Source organism: Neophocaena asiaeorientalis, unplaced genomic scaffold, assembly GCF_003031525.2.
Source record: "Neophocaena asiaeorientalis asiaeorientalis breed wild unplaced genomic scaffold, Neophocaena_asiaeorientalis_V1.1 scaffold129, whole genome shotgun sequence".
Lineage (NCBI taxonomy): Eukaryota > Metazoa > Chordata > Mammalia > Artiodactyla > Phocoenidae > Neophocaena > Neophocaena asiaeorientalis.
Window position 1 is genome coordinate 2,795,594 of NW_020172446.1, and position 18,931 is coordinate 2,814,524.

Sequence of the window (18,931 nt, forward strand, 5' to 3'; positions counted from 1 at the left end):
GAAGGCGGGGCGCCGAGCCGAGGCCGTCACGTCCCGAACGTCGGGAGGCTGGCCATCACCCTGTGACGTCACGAGGCACCGCCCCCGCTGCCATGCTATCCCCCGCGGCACGCGCCATTTTGTCTCCAGTGTCTCGTTTGCAGTTGGTTGTGCTGAGGGGAGCGTCTTGGTCCGTAGGCGTGAGGAAGGGAACAGCATCTATTGTCTGTGTTTGACTCCGTAGTTTGGTCCGAGGCCTCCCGGAGCTTTCCCGGGGCAGTCGGCAGAAGCCGTCGCGACCGCCCCGCCCCTCCCCTCCGTCCCCGGGACCGGGAGGGACCCAGCCCGCGTCACGCCCCTCGGCGCTCGCCTTTCCCTTCTCTGTCGTTGCGTCCGCTCGCGCCCCCGGAATCAGACGGTGCCCCATAGATGGCCAGCTTTCCCCCGAGGGTCAACGAGAAAGAGATCGGTGAGGAATGGGAAGATGGGTGAGGGTTGCTGGTGAGCGCGCGGGGGCTGCGGAGAGGCAGAGGTTCGGGAGGAAGCGTCTCTGAGTCTGAGGAAGAACAGTGAGCCGGGGCCAAGCCCTGGAGCGAAGAGAAAGGAAGCAGCCCTGCGAGTGGGTGTCGCCGAGGGTAAATGGGGTCTGCATTGATGCGGCGCCTGTTGTGTGCCTGGCACGGAGGGAGGCGGTGCGCGGATATTAGAGGCAAAGAGAACCTGGGCGCCGAGTGGCGAGGGTTGCAATGATTGTGTGGCCGAAGATGGACACGCTTCCCCGGGGACCACCCCCCCACCCCACAGTTTTCTCTCATCGGAGGTCCGCGCAGGGCCATTCTTCTGGATTTCTTCTGGCTAAGGGGCTGGGGCGTCGAGTGGGCAGGGGAGGGCTGGGCAAGTCTCCAGGACGCTTAAAAAAGTTTCCAGTGGGGAAAAGTAAACTTGTGTGACCTGAGCTGTTATGAAAGGATGGGTCTTCGTGTATACCAACAATTATAAGGAGAAATGCAGCCGAAGAGGTGCCATCAGCCTGGAAAAAGCAGTATTTTAAAAAATGGCATGGCGTTAAGAAAGGCAGCGGCTCTGGGGAGGAGACTCGGTTATCTCTCACACTCAGAGGAGCAGGGAGGAGCAGGGTGGTTGGGTGGAGTGACCGGAGAAAAGCTGATCTACGGGGAGAGCAGACTCCTGAAAAGGCTGTCTAGAAACTGGCTTAGTGGCCAGCCCTGCCAAGCAGAAGACAGGCCAACAGATGTTGAAGGTCCTGCGTCAGGACCCACCCACTGACTCAGTAGAAAGCACCTCACATTATTTAAATCCTCTCTCAAGGTAATATAACTGGAAGAACTTTGGGGCGAGTTGCGGGTGCTGTGCATTGATCGCTATGCTTGTAAACCCTTAACTTATCAAGTGATGTTATACACCTTATTTAAATACATACAGTTGTGGGGACTTCCCTGGCGGTGCAGTGGTGAGGACTGGGCGCTTTCACTGCGGGTGCCCGGGTTGGATCCCTGGTCGGGGAACCTAAGGTCCCGCAAGCCGCGCGGCATGGACAAAAAAATATAGATAGGTAGGTAGATAGACAGTTTTTATTTTAAAAAATAAAATAGATTTAGCATCTCCTCATCGCTCCCCAGAGCCCAATACAGTGTGTTAATTAAATGAAAATTGGAGGTAGCTACTGAGCAGAGAGCCTTTGCATTTTCTTGTTCTTCAACTAAACGTGTGCCTTTATTGAATCCTTGGAGGAGGTTTTCTAGAGAAAGGGAGAAGCTGAAGTATCCAAAAGGCCCTGTATCCTGTTTGTGGGTGAATTTTCATACCTAGAGACAGCTGTGTTAGAGTTCTGGACTTCTGTTCTCTTAGAGATAAGGTTGAATGGCAGGTTAGGAGGGGACTTTAACTCTGGTTTTAATGACTATTTTAAACATACAGAGAAAACAAAATTCATGTCCAATTTTTATTTTAACTGTGGAACATAGAACTCAAAAGTTCTTATTCTCAATTCAGTGCTATTTTTTTCCCTACTCACAGCAGTATTGCAGATGAGTGATCTGCCTTTCATTTATCTGTATTTTATATCATCTTGATGAATCATTTTGAAAACTTACCAATCCTCTCTTCTAAGGGATGGATAGAGGTTCTTAGCATACCTGCATAAGGTAGAACCATGCACTAAATAGCTTTTTTAATTAAAAAAATATATATTTTTTGCATATTTGCCTCAGTGTTATTTCCTGGATATAATATAAAGTTACGATATAACTATATAAAGTTACTATATAGTATAAAGTTGCTATGTTTAAAAGAACTTTGGCCTTTTGTAAGTTTTTTTTTTTTTTAACCCAGGTTTTTGTTTCTTTTTTTTAAATATCATTTGAATACAGAGTTAAACACTAATACCTCTGCGTTGCTTTGTATCTGTCAGTAAGGACTAACATTTTTTCTTGGGTATTAATTATAGCTGTTTGGATTCCATGAATGATTAAAGAAGTCTCTGTGACAGGGAGTTACTGCCTAGAGCTACTGCCCTCTTTCACAAGGTTCTGCCACAGATCCTCCCTTTCTAGTTATGAAATTGCAGGGAGGAATGTGAAGAAGGAACTGAATGTGGTTTGCTTGGTTGAGCAGTGACTTAGATGATGTGTTACTACTGTGTGGATATTAATAATGTGGTGTTGTATCCAATGGCCAAGTTCCCATGGCAGGCAGCTTTTCCCTTATACAAGGTCATTAAATTATAGTATCTTAGGATACTTAACATTCAACAGTTGCAGGTAGTATATAAAGATTTAATTAAAATTTTTTCTTCATTATAAACCTCGTGCTAGTTTATAATAGTATACCAGTAAGTATTTAAATGAGTGTTTAAATTATTTGATTAAAATGAAGTGATCATTTTATATGCCTGTTAACAAGCAAAGAAACACAAGGTAATTATTAATTCAGTACTTGTTTGTATTTATTTGGCAGTATTTTTTTAGGGTGGCCCTATTTCTTGAAAAATATATATATATATTCAAGAATAGATTAGCTTATTATTTCATGGTCTTTGTCATCTGAACCAGTTCTTTAATTTATTACCACCCTTTACACAAGAGGAGTTTTGTGATTGTGGTCAAGGTGAAAGAAGAAAAATACAGAGTGATCCTAAAATACAGATTTTAAAAAATGAGTCTTCTGTAGGAAAGTTAGTCTTGCTTATGCTTGCTAAAGGAGAAATGAGTTTTAGTCTAATTTACCAGATGTTTTTGAAGTTGAATGCAAGGGCCAGTCCTCTGTTTTTTGAGATGGAAATTATATAAGTATACTCATCTAGTTTAATCAGGGGCTTTCTCTTTTTAAGATAATGCTTGCATTTTTCAGTTGAATTTTAAAACTTGCTTCCCTTATTTGTGAACTTTGATTTTCTTTTTCTCCTAAAATTTGTGGATTTTAAAAGATAGATGTGGTTATAGAAACCCATGTTTAAAAAAAAAAAAGATTTAGGCAGGGGTTGCAAATTCAGGGACCAGGCACATAAATGAAAGACTGTGGGCTTGGAGGAATATAGGGGACATGGAGCAGCCAGCCCTTTCAAAAATCATTTGTGTGTGAGCGTTTTGGTTTTGGTTTTGTTTTTTTTGGCTGCGCCGTGCAGCTTGTGGGATCCTAGTTCCCCAACCAGGGATTGAGCCCAGGCCCTCGGTAGTGAAAGCCCAGAATCCTAACCACTAGGCCACCAGGGAACTCCCTCATTTGTATATTTAAAAAAATCATTCTACAGGCATAAGAGTGTCACCGGTTTGTGAATTTTGTATTAAAGTCATGTGATACAAGTGGGGCAGGGGTAGGTGGGGGGTTCTGCTTTGATTAAACCACACTTGAAGTATTGTGTTTGGTTGAAAAAGTTCCACTTTTTTGAGGGCCATTACTAACTGGAGTTTATCCAGAAAAGTATGAAGGTGTGGGTGGAGAATGGACTTGAAACCGTGTAATTGAAAACTCACCAGATTTTATCCTGGTGAACAGATTTAGTTGCTGATGTCATGGCTGTCTTCAATATATGAATGTCATGTGAGAGCAGGATCAGGCTTATTCTTTTAGATCAGACCCAGTACTGAGTGGGTGGAGTGTCACGGAGGAAGATTTTGAGTCATCAAAAGGAAATTTTCCGATAATTTCAGCTGTGCCAAAATAGGTGCATATTTATATTTATGAATATCATAGGAAAACAGATTTCAGTTTTGCTTTGTTTTACTTTTGAAACCATAATCTCATTGTTAACGTATCAAAGAATTGGGGAAGGAAATATTTATTTATTAATTATTGTTTTAAATATTTATTTTTGTTTTATTTATTTGATTGCACCAGGTCTTAGTTGCAGCAGGCAGTCTCCTTAGTTGCGGCTTGCCAGCTCCTTAGTAGTGGTATGCGAACTCTTAGTTGCAGCATGCGTGTGGGATCTAGTTCCCTGACCAAGGATCGAACCCAGGTCCCCTGCATTGGGAGCACAGAGTCTTATCCACTGCGCCACCAGGGAAATCCCGAGGAAATATTTAAATCACTTAAGAATGGGAGCTTATACACATGCTTTCATATTCGTTCAATAAATATTTTCTGAGCCCCTGTCACATGCCAGGTGCTACACTCCATGTTGGTGGAGCACACGTGGAGACTGGAAGTGTCACTGAATGAATACATTGTTGGGGTTTGTGTGTGTGTGTATATATATATATATATATTTGCTCTTGCAATAGGAGTATATGTGGTTCTCATTTGAACTGCAGTACGTAGAATATATTGAAGTTTAGTTGTTGGAAACTTTAAGCCCAAAACATAAAAATAGACCATAGAGTTGAACATGCAACAGATCACAAAATAGATAATAGGGAAACTAAACCGAAGGTGAGTTATAACTAAAAAGGAAGAGTAGCAAAATTTGAAATCAAGACAGACCCAAGCAAGACAGCAGTGGTGATAGACTGATTAAGATCCTTTCCCTGGTGGTGCAGTGGTTAAGAATCCGCCTGCCAATGCAGGGGACAGGGGTTCAAGCCCTGGTCCTGGAAGATCCCACATGCCGCGGAGAAACTAAGCCCGTGAGCCACAACTACCAAGGCTGCGCTCTAGGGCCTGCGAGCCACAACTACTGAAGCGCGCGCGCCTAGAGCCTGTGTTCTGCAAGAGAAGCCACCACAAGGAGAAGCCTGCACACCGCATCGCAGAGTAGCCCCCGCTCACCGCAACTAGAGAAAGCCCGTGCGCAGCAACGAAGACCCAATGCAGCCAAAAAAGAAAAAGATCCTTTTCCAGAATTGAGGAAGTAGCAGCCGCGTTTGCATGTGCACATGTACAATAGGAACTTGTTGATTATCCTTCTTGTTAAAGGCAGAAGAAAAATTCTCTGTACACTCTTAATATGCCAGTTTTATTTTAAAAGTATATTTATTTATTTATTTGTGGCTACTACTCTTCGTTGCAGTGCGCGGGCTTCTCATTGCGGTGGCCTCTGTTGTTGCGGAGCACGGGCAGGCTCCAGGTGCGTGGGCTCAGTAGTTGTGGCTCGTGGACTTAGTTGCTCCACGGCATGCGGGATCTTCCCAGACCAGGGCTCGAACCTGTGTCACCTGCATTGGCAGGCGGATTCTTAACCACTGCATCACCAGGGAAGTCCCAAATATGCCAGTTTTAGTTATGAATGCTAAATTTAAGTTCTGGTAACTAAATTTAAAATATATGAACTTGTTCTTTTTTTTTTGTCCTTAAAAAACAAAAGAATTACTTCCATTTTTGGGTCAGTTTGTGGCCCATTAGGAAGACGCTTGAGGACCACTATTCGAGAATCACAAATAACAATGCATTTTATTTATTTGGTGGCGCCGAGCAGCGTGCGGGATGTTAGTTCCCCCACCGGGAATTGAACCCGTGCCTGCTGCAGTTGAACCCCAGAGTCTTAACCACTGGACCGCCAGGGAAGTCCCAAATACAGTGCACTTTAAAGCACTGGTTGGGGAGGCTGGAGTAAGTAACCTTTAAGTTCCTTCTACTTCTGAGGATTTTGTGTTTTTTGTGACTTGAAAAAGATAAGAATATTCATGTTTGGATTCATGTTTTGACTAGACCATTTTATAGTGCTTTTTTTTTTTTTTTTTTTTAAATTTATCTTTGCCTGTGTTGGGTCTTGGTTGCTGCTCACAGGCTTTCTCTAGTTGTGGCCAGCGGGGGCTACTCTTCGTTGCAGTGTGCAGGCTTCTAATTGCAATGGCCTCTCCTGTTGCGGAGCACAGGCTCTAGGCACGCAGGCCTCAGCAGTGTGGCGCACAGGCTCCGTAGTTGTGGCGCACGGGCTTAGTTAATCCGCTGCATGTGGGAATCTTCCCCGACCAGGGATCGAACCCCTGTTCCCCCCATTGGCAGTTGGATTTTTAACCACTGTGCCAGCAGGGAAGTCCCTATAGTGCTTCCTTTGAATAATGATATAAAACTTTATTTTATAGTGGTTCATGGCTTTTGAAAGCTACAAACTTTTTGGAAGATACTTTTCCTGCAGAGCAACTAAAGTTTCTTGCATTTTAAATGTTAGTAATTTGAGGAAAACGTAAGGCAGTGCAAAAGTCAGGACTTCAGTAATTGCTAGCCCTGATTGATCATTACATTATTGTTATTCGACCAGTTTTTTTTTTTTTTGAAACTTTCTTATAAAGCTCTTGATTTGGGAAATTTTAGGAGGATCACTTTATCAAAACTTAAAGATGCTTATTCTCATTACGGGGTCTTCACACCACACATCTCCCCTCAAAGGGTAGAATGCAGAACTCATTGTACCTTGTCTACATAGAAAAAGGAAAAACTCAGTGGAGCTGAGTGGATCCCAAAGTAATATGGATGCTGTCTCAAATTCATTGTTGGTTATATATGATATCCTATATTTTTTATTTTTCTTTTAGTGAGATCACGTACTATAGGTGAACTTTTAGCTCCTGTGGCTCCTTTTGACAAGAAATGTGGTCGTGAAAATTGGACTGTTGCTTTTGCTCCAGATGGTTCATACTTTGCTTGGTCACAAGGACATCGTGCAGTAAAGCTTGTTCCGTGGTCCCAGTGCCTTAAGAACTTGTAAGACTGTTTTCTTTTTTGTATTTTGTATCTATCTGTTTCTAGATTTTATTTTTTTCTCTGTGTGGAATAATAAGATTATTTCGATATTTAAGTTTTTTCCTTTGGAGACTGTTGTAAATGAATTTTACTCATAAGCTGAATATATTTGTTGGAAAATTTGTGGGAAGAATTGTCTGGCCTTATATATTATAGAATACTTTCTCAGATACTTTGGTGTTTTTAAATTTTTCTTTTCCATATATCAAAAGGCAAGTTAATTGTGCCTTGGTAGTGCAATTTCTAAAATGTATCTACTAAGTTTAATCTTTCCCTCCTTTTTGTGTTTAGTTCACTTTTATGGTTTTTGTCATTAATGTCCTTATTACATATTAGATTAGGTCTAGAACGTATGGGAAACTACTTATTATTATGGGGTTTAAGGTAGTTTTCTGGTGTCAGCTTCACAATATCTTAATGTTCTCAGAATTTTTTGTTTTTGTTTTTTGCTTGTTTATACTTTTGGGTTAATTAAAGGAGTCCTGGTTGAGATAGGATTTCTATATCAATAAGGATATATTAAAACAAATTTGAAAATTTGAAATGAATACATTATAAATTGCTTTATTGTTGAACTTATTCTCATACAGTGAGGATTTCTTTTAGTCTGAATTTATTTGGTCATGCGCTTATAGCAACTTTTCCTCTTCCCATCTATAAGGATTCTGTTGTTATTCAGTATCACTATAATAATACTGAAGTTATTTTAACAAACACTTATCATTATTTAGTATTCACATGAGTCCAGAGTAAATAATAACTAGATTTCAATCTGACCTTTTTTTCTACCCAGTCTCTTGCATGGCACCAAGAATATCACCAATTCAAGCAGTTTAAGATTGTCAAGACAAAACAGTGATGGTGGTCAAAAAGATAAGCCTCGTGAACATATTATAGACTGTGGCGATATAGTCTGGAGTCTTGCTTTTGGATCTTCAGTTCCAGAAAAACAGAGTCGCTGTGTAAACATAGAATGGCATCGATTCAAATTTGGACAAGATCAGCTACTCCTTGCCACAGGGTTAAACAATGGGCGTATCAAAATATGGGATGTATATACAGGTATGGAGTCATAGTTTTGAAAGCAAACCTGATTATCTTATGATGCAAGCATAGCTCATAGGCACTGGAGGAATACATAATTTGAGGATTTTAACTCACAGAGAAGCAAGAATTGATGCTATGAATGTATCTTTATATTTGGCCTAAATAGCATCTTCAGCTCATAGTTTTAATTGAGGAAAATAGAGTTCATATTGCTTAATCACTCTTCAGAGAATATTATAGTAGGAAGGGCGCGTCTAAGGAATGTTTAGTTAATTATCACTTTTAAACTGGTAATTTAGTTTATGACTCAAATTGCAAGGTGTTTTCTTAAATACTTTTTCAATGATTGATAGCTTAGAGGCTTTCAAGGTAAATCTGGTTTTCAACAATCATTATCTAACCTCTGGAAAATTTTAATGACATTTTATCTAAAGTTTAACCAGATAGGTTGAGAAGTTAAATTCTTTGGGCAATTAAATGTAAATGTGTTGTGGGAATTCGCTGGCGGTCCAGTGGTTAGGACTGCAGGGGACATGGGTTCGATCCCCGGTCAGAAACTAAGATCCCGCAAGCCATGCAGCGTGGCCAAAATAAAGTAAAATAAAATAAAATTTTGAAAAGTAAATGTGTTGTTCACTACCTAAAAGTTTCTGGCTGATAGTATGTACTCCAAAATTTAAAGGATTTTTTAAAATGAGCATTAAAACTATGTACATTAGAATATAGCAAGTGATACTAACACTGAGTGGGGATAATGAGTCAGTAAATTTGATTGAATTCTGGGAAAACATTTAAAATAAGCACATTGCTTTTCATAGAAGAACAAAACTCTATAATATTAGATGAATAAAGTACCTTTTTTTCATCGAGATTATGTTTAAAAATTTAGGCTGTTATAGAATAACATGTATCTTTGGGGGAGTTTGACAGTCCATTTGTAGTCTAAGCCAAGTAAAAGAAAAGGAAAATTCTGATTTTGTATTTTAAAATCATACTATACAAAGATTTTTAAATGATGTAGATTTTCTTGATATTAAATTGACTTGATCCAGGAGTTTGTTCACATTTTAGGAATTCCCTTTTAATTTTTCTAATTTAGGCTTTGGTATCTTGGAAATAATCTATTTTGTAACAATGTAAATACTGAATCTTTAAAGATAATAGTAAAGGCACTAGTAAATAAGTCATTTTACACTTGGTAAACTAAGGAGGTACCCAGATATTTCTATTCTTTTTTTTTTTTTAATGGTGATCTCAACCCTATTTTTTTAATATGGAAGCTGATTAAAATTACTAACATTGTCTCTTTCCCACCTTCCATTGCATTTAGGAAAACTCCTCCTTAACTTGGTAGATCATACTGAAGTAGTCAGAGATTTAACTTTTGCTCCAGATGGGAGCTTGATCCTGGTGTCAGCTTCAAGAGACAAAACTCTGAGAGTGTGGGACCTGAAAGATGATGGTATGTCTTTCTTTCTAGGCTGTGGAAAAGAATTCGTTTCTGGATATTACTACTGAGAGGTATTACGAACACTTGGGGCATTTGACATTAAAAGTGACATGATCAAAGTTTCCTTTTCTCTGCTTAGTCCTTTGGTCCCTTTCCCTGTACAGATCAAACAAAACCATAAATGTGACCCAGAATAGGAGCCAGCAGTTACTCTAAGTAAACAATCTGATATTACTCAGAAACTAACTACACAGATCTGTACCAACTATTTGAGGACAAAATCTGGATCAATCTTAGGGTTTTATTTGAACTGGTCTGTGTTTTATTTCCTTTATATTGGGGAGGATTATTAACTTCCTTCATTTGCTTAGTGAAAATTTAAGTAGATCTTGACCTAACAAAAGATATAACTTAGTAATTAATAAAATGTAAATTCAAACATGATTTATACACCAGAATTTATAGGATATAAATACTACTAATAATAAGTTGGATAGTTTAAGTAAGAATTATAAAAAGTAAGAGATTTGCCCTCCAATATAGTAAAAGGAATATCAGTGTCAAGTTTTAGCTTTTTCGGAAACATTGATAATTGTGATCCTTTTACAAAGTTTTGGAGAGTCTACCTTGTTTGAGAAGACCTGAGATGAGCATCTCTTCCCCCTTCTTAGCCTCTGATGAAAGAGTTTACAGTTTTAATTAAAACCACATATTTAATTAAGATCTGCTAGTGCTCTACCAGCCTCAAGCTAGAAGTTGACAGGCTTGTTTGGGGAAATGTAGCTTAAATTGAATGTAGTAGAAAACAAACCCCTCAGATTTGGAGACTTGTTTCAGCTTATGGGTAATAACCATTGCCTGATAGAATAATACACTAATACTATTACCAAATTATGTGGCACCTCTTCTGCATTTATCAATTCTCTGATTGCTCAGCTATTGAGGGGTGAAGGGATCCTAATAGTTAAAATATTTGAAAATTAAATTTTATTTTCTTTCGCATATCATATGGAACTTGCTCTCTCAACATACTTTCAGTTGTAAGTCAGCTGACCTTTTCTTAAAGGGCCAGATGGTGAATATTTTAGGCTTGTGGACCATGCTGTCTCTGCAAGTAGTTACTCCACTCTACTGTCACAACAATGGGCACGTTCCAGTAAAACTTAGGTACAAAAATAAGAAACTGTTGTATATTGCCAACCCCTGTAATACATTAATCACTGCCTCTGTAGAAGTTTGTGATTCTGCCATTTTTGAAATGCTACTTACTTGAAGTAGATTCTAGGGTTAACCCAGGTATTTTCCTTTTGTTCAGGAAACATGATGAAAGTATTGAGGGGCCATCAGAACTGGGTGTACAGCTGTGCATTCTCTCCTGACTCTTCTATGCTGTGTTCAGTGGGAGCCAGTAAAGCAGTATGTGTCAAAGTTCTTGTGTACTTACTGTGAATTGGATTGTAATTGTGCAGATTCGTTTTAAATCTAAGCAACCTATTAAGTCTGTGCTCGGTGTCTTGAATATCTTAAATGTGTTATTCCACGATGGGGGAGAATTTGCATGAGGGAAATTAAATAAGTATAGTTACTGATTGTAAAGTGAGAAATTTGATTGTTTTAGTTAGAGATGATATTCATAAAATGAGGGGTATGTCAATTTTATTTTTTCTCAGATCTAGGAGAGCTTATGTGCTATAGAAGAGATTTAGTCCAAATGTTAAGACATTCCCTTGCTAATTATTTTCTTCTCTGTTGTTCTTTTTTTTTTTTTGGTCCAGTTTGCTGTTTAAAGTTTTAAGTCCCAGCTGGTCCTGGACATTTAACTGAAAAAAAGTAACTTAAAAATCTAATAAGAATAAAAATAACAGTCATGTATGTCCTGGAGTGAATTTCATCTAAATTTGATATGATCTGTCTTGCATAGCATACCTGTAGACAGATTAAGTATAAAGTGACTCTTAAGAGGGTTATGCTTATTGATGAACCCTCCTTTACTTAGTGTCTACCAGCTCTGAGTTAGTATAGTTAAAGAGATCTTATTAGCTTCAGGTATTTATGAAAATGGTTGAAGTCCAAATACATGTGATGATCACAATACACTTTGAATTAATGGGGGGTGGGAGGCTGGTTAAAATGCATTTTATTTAGCCAAGAAGTGTGTTAAAATGATAGTTGAAAATGTTGGCAGTTTAGAAAAAAATATTCAGTTCTTTAAAAATCATAAGAAGAGCAAAGCTAGATGTTGACATTGCTATTTTAGGCTGTGTGTTTTCCATATGCTTCTTGCTTTCCCTGTCACAGGTGGTGGCAGCAATATTGGTGTGATTGAGGTTATGCTGGCACCACTCGCACACAGGCGCACAATGGTGTTAGCTGGGCAGAAAGAGTGGCATCTCTGGCTACCGGGCTGGGGGCGACCTTTACCATAGGATGAAGTAACCTTGCATTCGGCTGCAAGGTGTACTGTACGTACACAGGTGCTGGTCGATGTCCACTTTCTGCTTTTCTTTCTTTCTTTTTTTCTTTTTAAAAATAATTTTCCCCACAGTGAAACCAACTGACTCCTCCGATGTAATTGATCTTCCAGTCTGGTGGAATTGGGAGTCTAACATGTGAAACCAATTTAATGTAATGTAGTTGGCTTTCAAATGGTTTCTCTGTGCTATTTTTTGGAATTCTTTGAGATACTAGAGATACCTTAAGTCTTTGATCCAATGTAAAATTTGTATTTATTTTTCTTTGGAAATAATATATTGTGTCTGTGCAGAAAAACGTAGCAAAAAGGATTGCTTTACTCCAAGAGGAGGAGAGTTTGTCTTATTAGGATTGTAATAAACCTCCGAGCTCATGTTTAATATAACAGATTGAAGTAAACATTAGAATCCTGTTTAGAGCTATTCTGCACAGTATAACTACTGATCTTTAGAATCTAAAACTATGTGTGAACTTGTACTAAAGTAATTTAAATGTTTTATACTTAAAATGACTAATGATTGTGGTTGGTTTGGGAAAAATAAGATTGGCAAATCTTGATTCACAGAAATGTTGTTAATTGTATTATTTTCGTAAATTAGCATTTTCATTTTGTAATGTGGTTTAACATCCTTGTTGTTTGCCAAAGAAATTTCATTTGGCTGTGAAAAATTCTCTTTGCTTGCAGTATCTGTTTCTCTTCCTAGGCTCACGTTGGTGACCCAAGCCTATTGTAAACAAGTGATTATCTCAAAGGGAGATGCCAATGGAGTAACAATTTGTTAACCTTATATTTTCTGTCTGTATATTTTTTAAAAATTTGGTAGTTTCTGGAAAAAAAAAAAAGAAGGGGGTTTGTAGTACTTAACCCTATTTATTTCTGTATATTTTAGTTAATTAGTTTTTGGAATAAATGGATGTCAGTATAACTTTGTGGTTAAATTGCATTGCTTTTTTTGTGTTTAGGCTTATTTTTAAATTAACATTTAACAGAAACATTTGAAATAGAATTTGCATGTTTACTTTAATTAACTTAAAAACTGATTTTAATCTTTGACTATGACACTGAGCATATTCTTTTATAATTATTCATAATTTATAATGTTTAATTTAATGTAATCTTAATTAAATTTAGCAGTTTTAGTTTAAGATGTGCCATTTTGTCCTCTGCATGTCTGAATGAAGCTATAACATTTGCCTTTTTTGCAGGTTTTCCTTTGGAATATGGATAAATATACCATGATACGGAAACTAGAAGGGCATCACCATGATGTTGTAGCTTGTGACTTTTCTCCTGATGGAGCATTGCTGGCTACGGCATCTTATGATACTCGAGTTTATATCTGGGATCCACACACTGGAGACATTCTGATGGAATTTGGGTGGGTACAGCATGAATTATTTTAGTCTGTAATTCATCTCTACTATCAGTACAGCTTTTAAGAAGTCATGGGGATGATGAGAATCATTAACATGTGAAATCTAAAATTGCACTCTGTCATAATTTAAAATTTCGGTATCATTTAGGCCCTTTAATAATGCATCTAAATTCTACAAATAAATTTGACTTTCTTGATACAGATCTTGTTATTGTTACCTAACAGTACATGACTCTGTAGAGGCGGTAATTATATTTAGAGTTTCCTGTTGGGAAACATAGTTAAAACTAAAGTTGGACTTAGTCTTAAACCACTCTGTAAGACGGCGATTAGTAATTAGGTTTAATCACTTCGTTTAAAGTGGATAGACTAGCTCTGCTCAGTCTTCTCAGTTGTGTTTGTTAAGGCCACTTTAAACATTATTCCAAAGACTGATGTACTCTGTACCTGGGTAGTTTTGTTTCTTGAAGTGACTCTCATTCCCACTGAAAACATGTCTTTGACCTCAGGCACCTGTTTCCCCCACCTACTCCCATATTTGCTGGAGGAGCAAATGACCGATGGGTACGATCTGTCTCGTTTAGTCATGACGGACTGCATGTTGCAAGTCTTGCTGATGATAAGTAAGTGTGTGAATTACAGCTTGACCTATTTCTTATTGTAAAGATTTCCTTTCATTCTTCTACTCAATAAAAAACATTCTTAAGGATGAAAAATATGGCCTTTCTGCAGTTTGGGTTTTAATGGCCCTTTTTCTAGACAAGACCTTGGGAGATGTTGATGTGTCTTAAAGAATATTGGCCTGCACGGTATTTATGTAAACTAAAGATAATGCCTGCCTCTCCCTGTGTTCTTTGTTTGTTAACTGGTTCAGGCAAACTGGGTGCATTTTTAATTAGCTTTTTAGCTCAGCTGACAGATTTTCTTAGTAATATCTTATAAAGGTTGAAACAGAAGAACATTTTCAAAGTGAAATAAATGATTAAAACAGAGTCATTTATTTGTATCCACTGAAACTGAGACTATAAAGATGAAATGTCACATGAGTGAGATTTGCTGCTTATTGGTAAGCAAAAACTAGATGTAGCCATTCCATTTTCTCGTACTTTTATCAATGTGCATGGATATAGCATTAAGCAATTTGGTCACATCATTCAGAAAGTGACTCATTACCATCTTTCTAGAATGTTAGCAAACGTATGGGGAGAGTTCTTTATTTGCCAGCAGCCATTGTTTTCCTGTTTGTTCAGCTAGTTTCTGACTATCAGTTGTCTGCTATTCCTAGACACACTCTACCTAGGTGAAAAGTTTCATAAACTTCTTGAAAAGAGTCAAACAGATCAGATACCGATTATATTTTAAGTGTAAGGAAGTAAGGAGAAAGTTTCCGGTTGTGGGCATATTACAGATCAGAACACTGGGAAGTGAAGGCAGCCATGCTTTATAGTCTCTTAGTGTGAATTAGTCCAAATTACCAATTGGTATAAACTATAAAATCTTTAATAAAGCAAGTTCCAGTCATTGCTGCAGTGGGGGTGGGTGTGTGTGTGTGTGTGTGTGTGTGTGTGTGTGTGTGTGTGTGTGTCTGTGTGTGTGTGTGTCTGTGTGTGTGTCTGTGTGTGTGTATTTTGTGACTCAGCCCAGAGTGGCATTTCTTTCTGAATTTTAAAAGTTGCTTTTACCTTAAATTTCCTACTAGATAATCACTGGATGGTTTATTTCCTTTCCAGAATGGTGAGGTTCTGGAGAATTGATGAGGATTATCCAGTGCAAGTTGCACCTTTGAGCAATGGTCTTTGCTGTGCCTTTTCTACTGATGGCAGTGTTTTAGCTGCTGGGTAAGTGATTTTTCTCTTTTCTTTTAAGAGGCAATTTAAGGTGGCTTTTAGTCAAAGCAGCCTGTATTTTATTGTCAGTAAATCTTCCATAAGGACTTTTTATAATATTATTAATTTGTCATAGAGGGAGATCACTGGGCAGGTCTCCTGAATTAGGTTTTAATGTGCAGTTTGTGGCTCTAATTCACAGCCTCGGTGGTAGTTGTATGAGCTTTTGGATGATGAAATACATGGATTTGTGTGACTGAGCTTGTGATTTGTTTACTTCTGTTTAGGACACATGATGGAAGTGTGTATTTTTGGGCCACTCCAAGGCAAGTCCCTAGCCTTCAACATTTATGTCGCATGTCAATCCGGAGAGTGATGCCCACCCAAGAAGTCCAGGAGCTGCCGATTCCTTCCAAAGTTTTAGAGTTCCTCTCCTACCGTGTTTAGAGGATGCTGTCTTCCCTAGTATTAGGGACTGACAACACACTTTACACAAACCTCAAGCTTTACTGACTTCAAGGTTTAGGAGATTTATTTAATTTGATACATTCTTGTATTGCATTTTGATCAGTTGAGCTTTTAAAATATTATTTATAGACCTTAGGAGAAATATTTCTGAACATATCAAATGTAAATTTTTTTCTAAAATGTAACTGTGAAAACATATACATACATGTATATATTTCGATATAAGCTGCTGTGTGTTGAATGGACCCTTTTGCTTTTCTTATTTTTAGTTCCAACATGTATATATTGCTTTAGTAGAGCCACAATATGTATCTTTGCTGTAAAGTGGAAGGAATTTTATTCTGGGACATTGAGTTAGATGGTAAATACTGACTTAGGAAAGCTGAATGCCTCATAACAAAATGTGTATTTGGTTGGGGGGTGGTCAGACAACTGACCTTCAAGTAAAACAGCTTTTGTCTAGGGAAGGATTTTGTTTTCCTTAGGAGTGGCATCTGAGAGGTAGAATTTGAATGTGACATTATTAAATGAAAAATAGCCAGGATACAACCAGGAAAAAAGGGTGTCTTTTTTTTTTTTCCTAACTACTGCTGTGGGCCTTAATTTTGGAAAGCAGCTTGCTACTTTAACCCCTGTGGTATAAGTAAAGTATTATAATAAATTTTAGTCAATTTGAAAAATCCATCTACTGCATTATTGCTAAATATTTTGTTGTTTGTACTAAGGGACAATTATTTTAAGACCGTGGTGGGTTTTTTTGCTTTTTGTTTATTTTTTACACATTTTATCCTATGTTTCTGCAGGGGATAATATTGGTGACTTGCCAAAGAGAAGCAATACAATTAGTATATCTGCTTTTGCCTTCTGTTATTTATCTTACCTGCAGACATTAAGAATGTATGCATTATGTAAAATGCTTGATTATATATTTTTGTTGAGTTTTTTAATTAAGCAGTGAAGAGGAAGAAAAAAAAATACAACCCTAGACTGTCAAAAAAAAATAATCTACAGTAGAGTGATATTTGGGTTTACTATTGTATGTTGGTTTCAAAATCATAGATAAAGCATCATTTGGAGTACTGGTTTCTTTGGTGGTCCAGTGGTGAAGAATCCGCCTTCCAATGCAGGGCACGCGTGTTCGATCCCTCGTGGGGGAACTAAGATCCCACCTGCCGCCAGGACCCGGTGCACTCTGGAGCCTGTGCACCACAGCTAGAGAGAAACCCGTGCGCTGCAACAACGAAAGATCCTGAGTGCCGCAACTAAGACCTGACTAAGCCAAAACTAAATATTTAAAACATTATAAATCCTTTGCCCTGAGAAATGAGCGCTGTTGGTAGTGACAGTAGAGTGCAACCAGGAGAAAGGCGATCATTACCATGGCTTATGTTTATGGTAAAATGTTTGGGAGGAATGAAGATCAGTTAGCAATCTCAACGTGCTCTTTCCTCTGTAAAGCTTGCCTTTAGCCAGAAGCAAAATGTCTGGTCTGAATCAAGTATAAAATGACCTATTTATATTATAGATGTTTGGGTAGCTTTGTGTGGTTGTGATATGGCATTCTTAAAGGTTTAACAGTTGAGAAATCAGAAAATAAAAAAAAGATTGAATGAGGCTAGGATTGGGGAAGGAAAAATGATTTAATTCAATTTTGATGAACAGCATTATTTTCCTTTTTAGAGACTGCAACTATGATTATCCTTGTGGTTTCTCTTTTAGAGATACGATAGAAATCTAGGAACTTTCTCTACCTGTAATACCACAGAGAAGTTGCTCTTCTGGTCTCAAAATAAACCCTAAACTTTGTCTAGGAAAATCTATAATACAGTGATGATGGTGATTTTTGTTGTTGTTTTGTTTTAAAAGAGGCTGAAGCACTAATGGCTCTTTTTAAAAATTGTTCTCCACAAACAAAGTTTGGACCATAGAAATCATCAAGTGTGGGTCAGGAATGAGATGAATGACTTGCAACAAAGATAGATGAAGTGGCGATTCCAATAAGTTTTGTGTATAAGCTGCTCAATTTTTGATTAATAATGAAATGTTCTTACAGAAAAAAAAAAATAAGGATGATGAATATTCAAAGATAATGATACAAAATAGAGCCAGGAATGAGGCTAGTATAAAATGGAAGCCATAAAGACACATTTGCACTAGGTGAACATACAGATACCCATTTCTTTGTATTCCTCAACTATCTCCTTGCCTCTAAGACCCCCCTGCTAAGATGATGTGGCAGGAATTCTGTAGGTTTTGAGTTCCCTCTTCAGTGATACCAGTTTAGCTTAGAAATGGGAACTGTGGGCCAACTGTGTTGCAAGAGTCAGCAGCCACCAATTCAAAGGTGTCCCCACCACCCCCTATTTTATGACACGAGCCTATTTCACTCAATTTCACGACATGCCCAAATCTTGTAGGTATGTGAGTTTATGACCTAGACGGTCTCTCTTTGGTGGTCACAGACAAGCTACCCCAGCCCAGAGTGGTCTTGCCCCTTTGTTTCTTGAATTCCATCCATCTTAATTTCCACACCATTTGCTTGGCCTTTCAGACATGCCCTGTTGCTGGTTACTTCTTCTTAGGGGTTGGTGCCCCGTTTTAGAAATGCCTCAAACTTAGCCGGGGCTCTCAGTGTTCTCCTACAGGGCTCTGCCCCTGGCTGGCATTTGGGTCACAGTGGCAGGTTGTTTGTGCCTTGGAAAGGAGAGACTGGCCCCTGATCAGCAGGCATGGAAGTACCCCTGGTCGGGGAGTTGGGATGGGAGGCAGAGCACCAGCCCATCCAGCTTGTGCTGTGTGGAGAAAGCAGTTATCTCAGATTGGGGCATGATGTTCAACACATGGCGAAGACCCAGCCCTTCTAGGCTTGGCTGCATCCAGCCTCAGATCAGGAGGATGTTCATATGGTACGTTGGCCCAGTTTCTCACCCCAGGGCCAGCTGCCCAGAGGACTTTGCAGAAGTGCAGGCTAAGGCGGCATCTCAAGAAAGACTTGGGTGATTGCTGGCTTGACTGCTAAATAGTATGCAGCTTCCGGAGTTTCGATATTTAAAAAATGCTGTAATAGTGCCTCTCCTCCATGAGTGGTGTTTAGCTTTATTTTCCGCACAGTGTCAGGTATGCAGTAGGCATTCGGCATGTGTTACTACCATTTGTTGAGCGTTGGCTGTGTG

At 38.7% G+C, this 18,931-nt stretch overlaps 1 protein-coding gene across 1 annotated transcript; it reads left to right on the top strand.

Moving 5' to 3' along the window:
* Nucleotides 1-119: 119 nt before the first annotated feature.
* Nucleotides 120-16,442, top strand: WSB1 (WD repeat and SOCS box containing 1). Its single transcript, XM_024735290.1, has 9 exons — nucleotides 120-448; nucleotides 6,912-7,080; nucleotides 7,913-8,181; nucleotides 9,497-9,628; nucleotides 10,932-11,032; nucleotides 13,295-13,467; nucleotides 13,974-14,087; nucleotides 15,195-15,302; nucleotides 15,578-16,442. Exons 1-9 carry the CDS (start codon nucleotides 409-411, stop codon nucleotides 15,735-15,737), a joined length of 1,266 nt encoding a protein of 421 aa, XP_024591058.1. The 5' UTR covers nucleotides 120-408; the 3' UTR covers nucleotides 15,738-16,442.
* Nucleotides 16,443-18,931: the final 2,489 nt, after the last annotated feature.

Coding starts and splice junctions, on each gene's coding strand:
- WSB1 (XM_024735290.1), top strand. CDS start 409: ATGGCCAGCTTTCCCCCGAGGGTCAACGAGAAAGAGATCG. Junction 8,182..9,496: donor AATATGGGATGTATATACAG/GTATGGAGTCAT, acceptor CATTGCATTTAG/GAAAACTCCTCCTTAACTTG. Junction 13,468..13,973: donor GACATTCTGATGGAATTTGG/GTGGGTACAGCA, acceptor CTTTGACCTCAG/GCACCTGTTTCCCCCACCTA.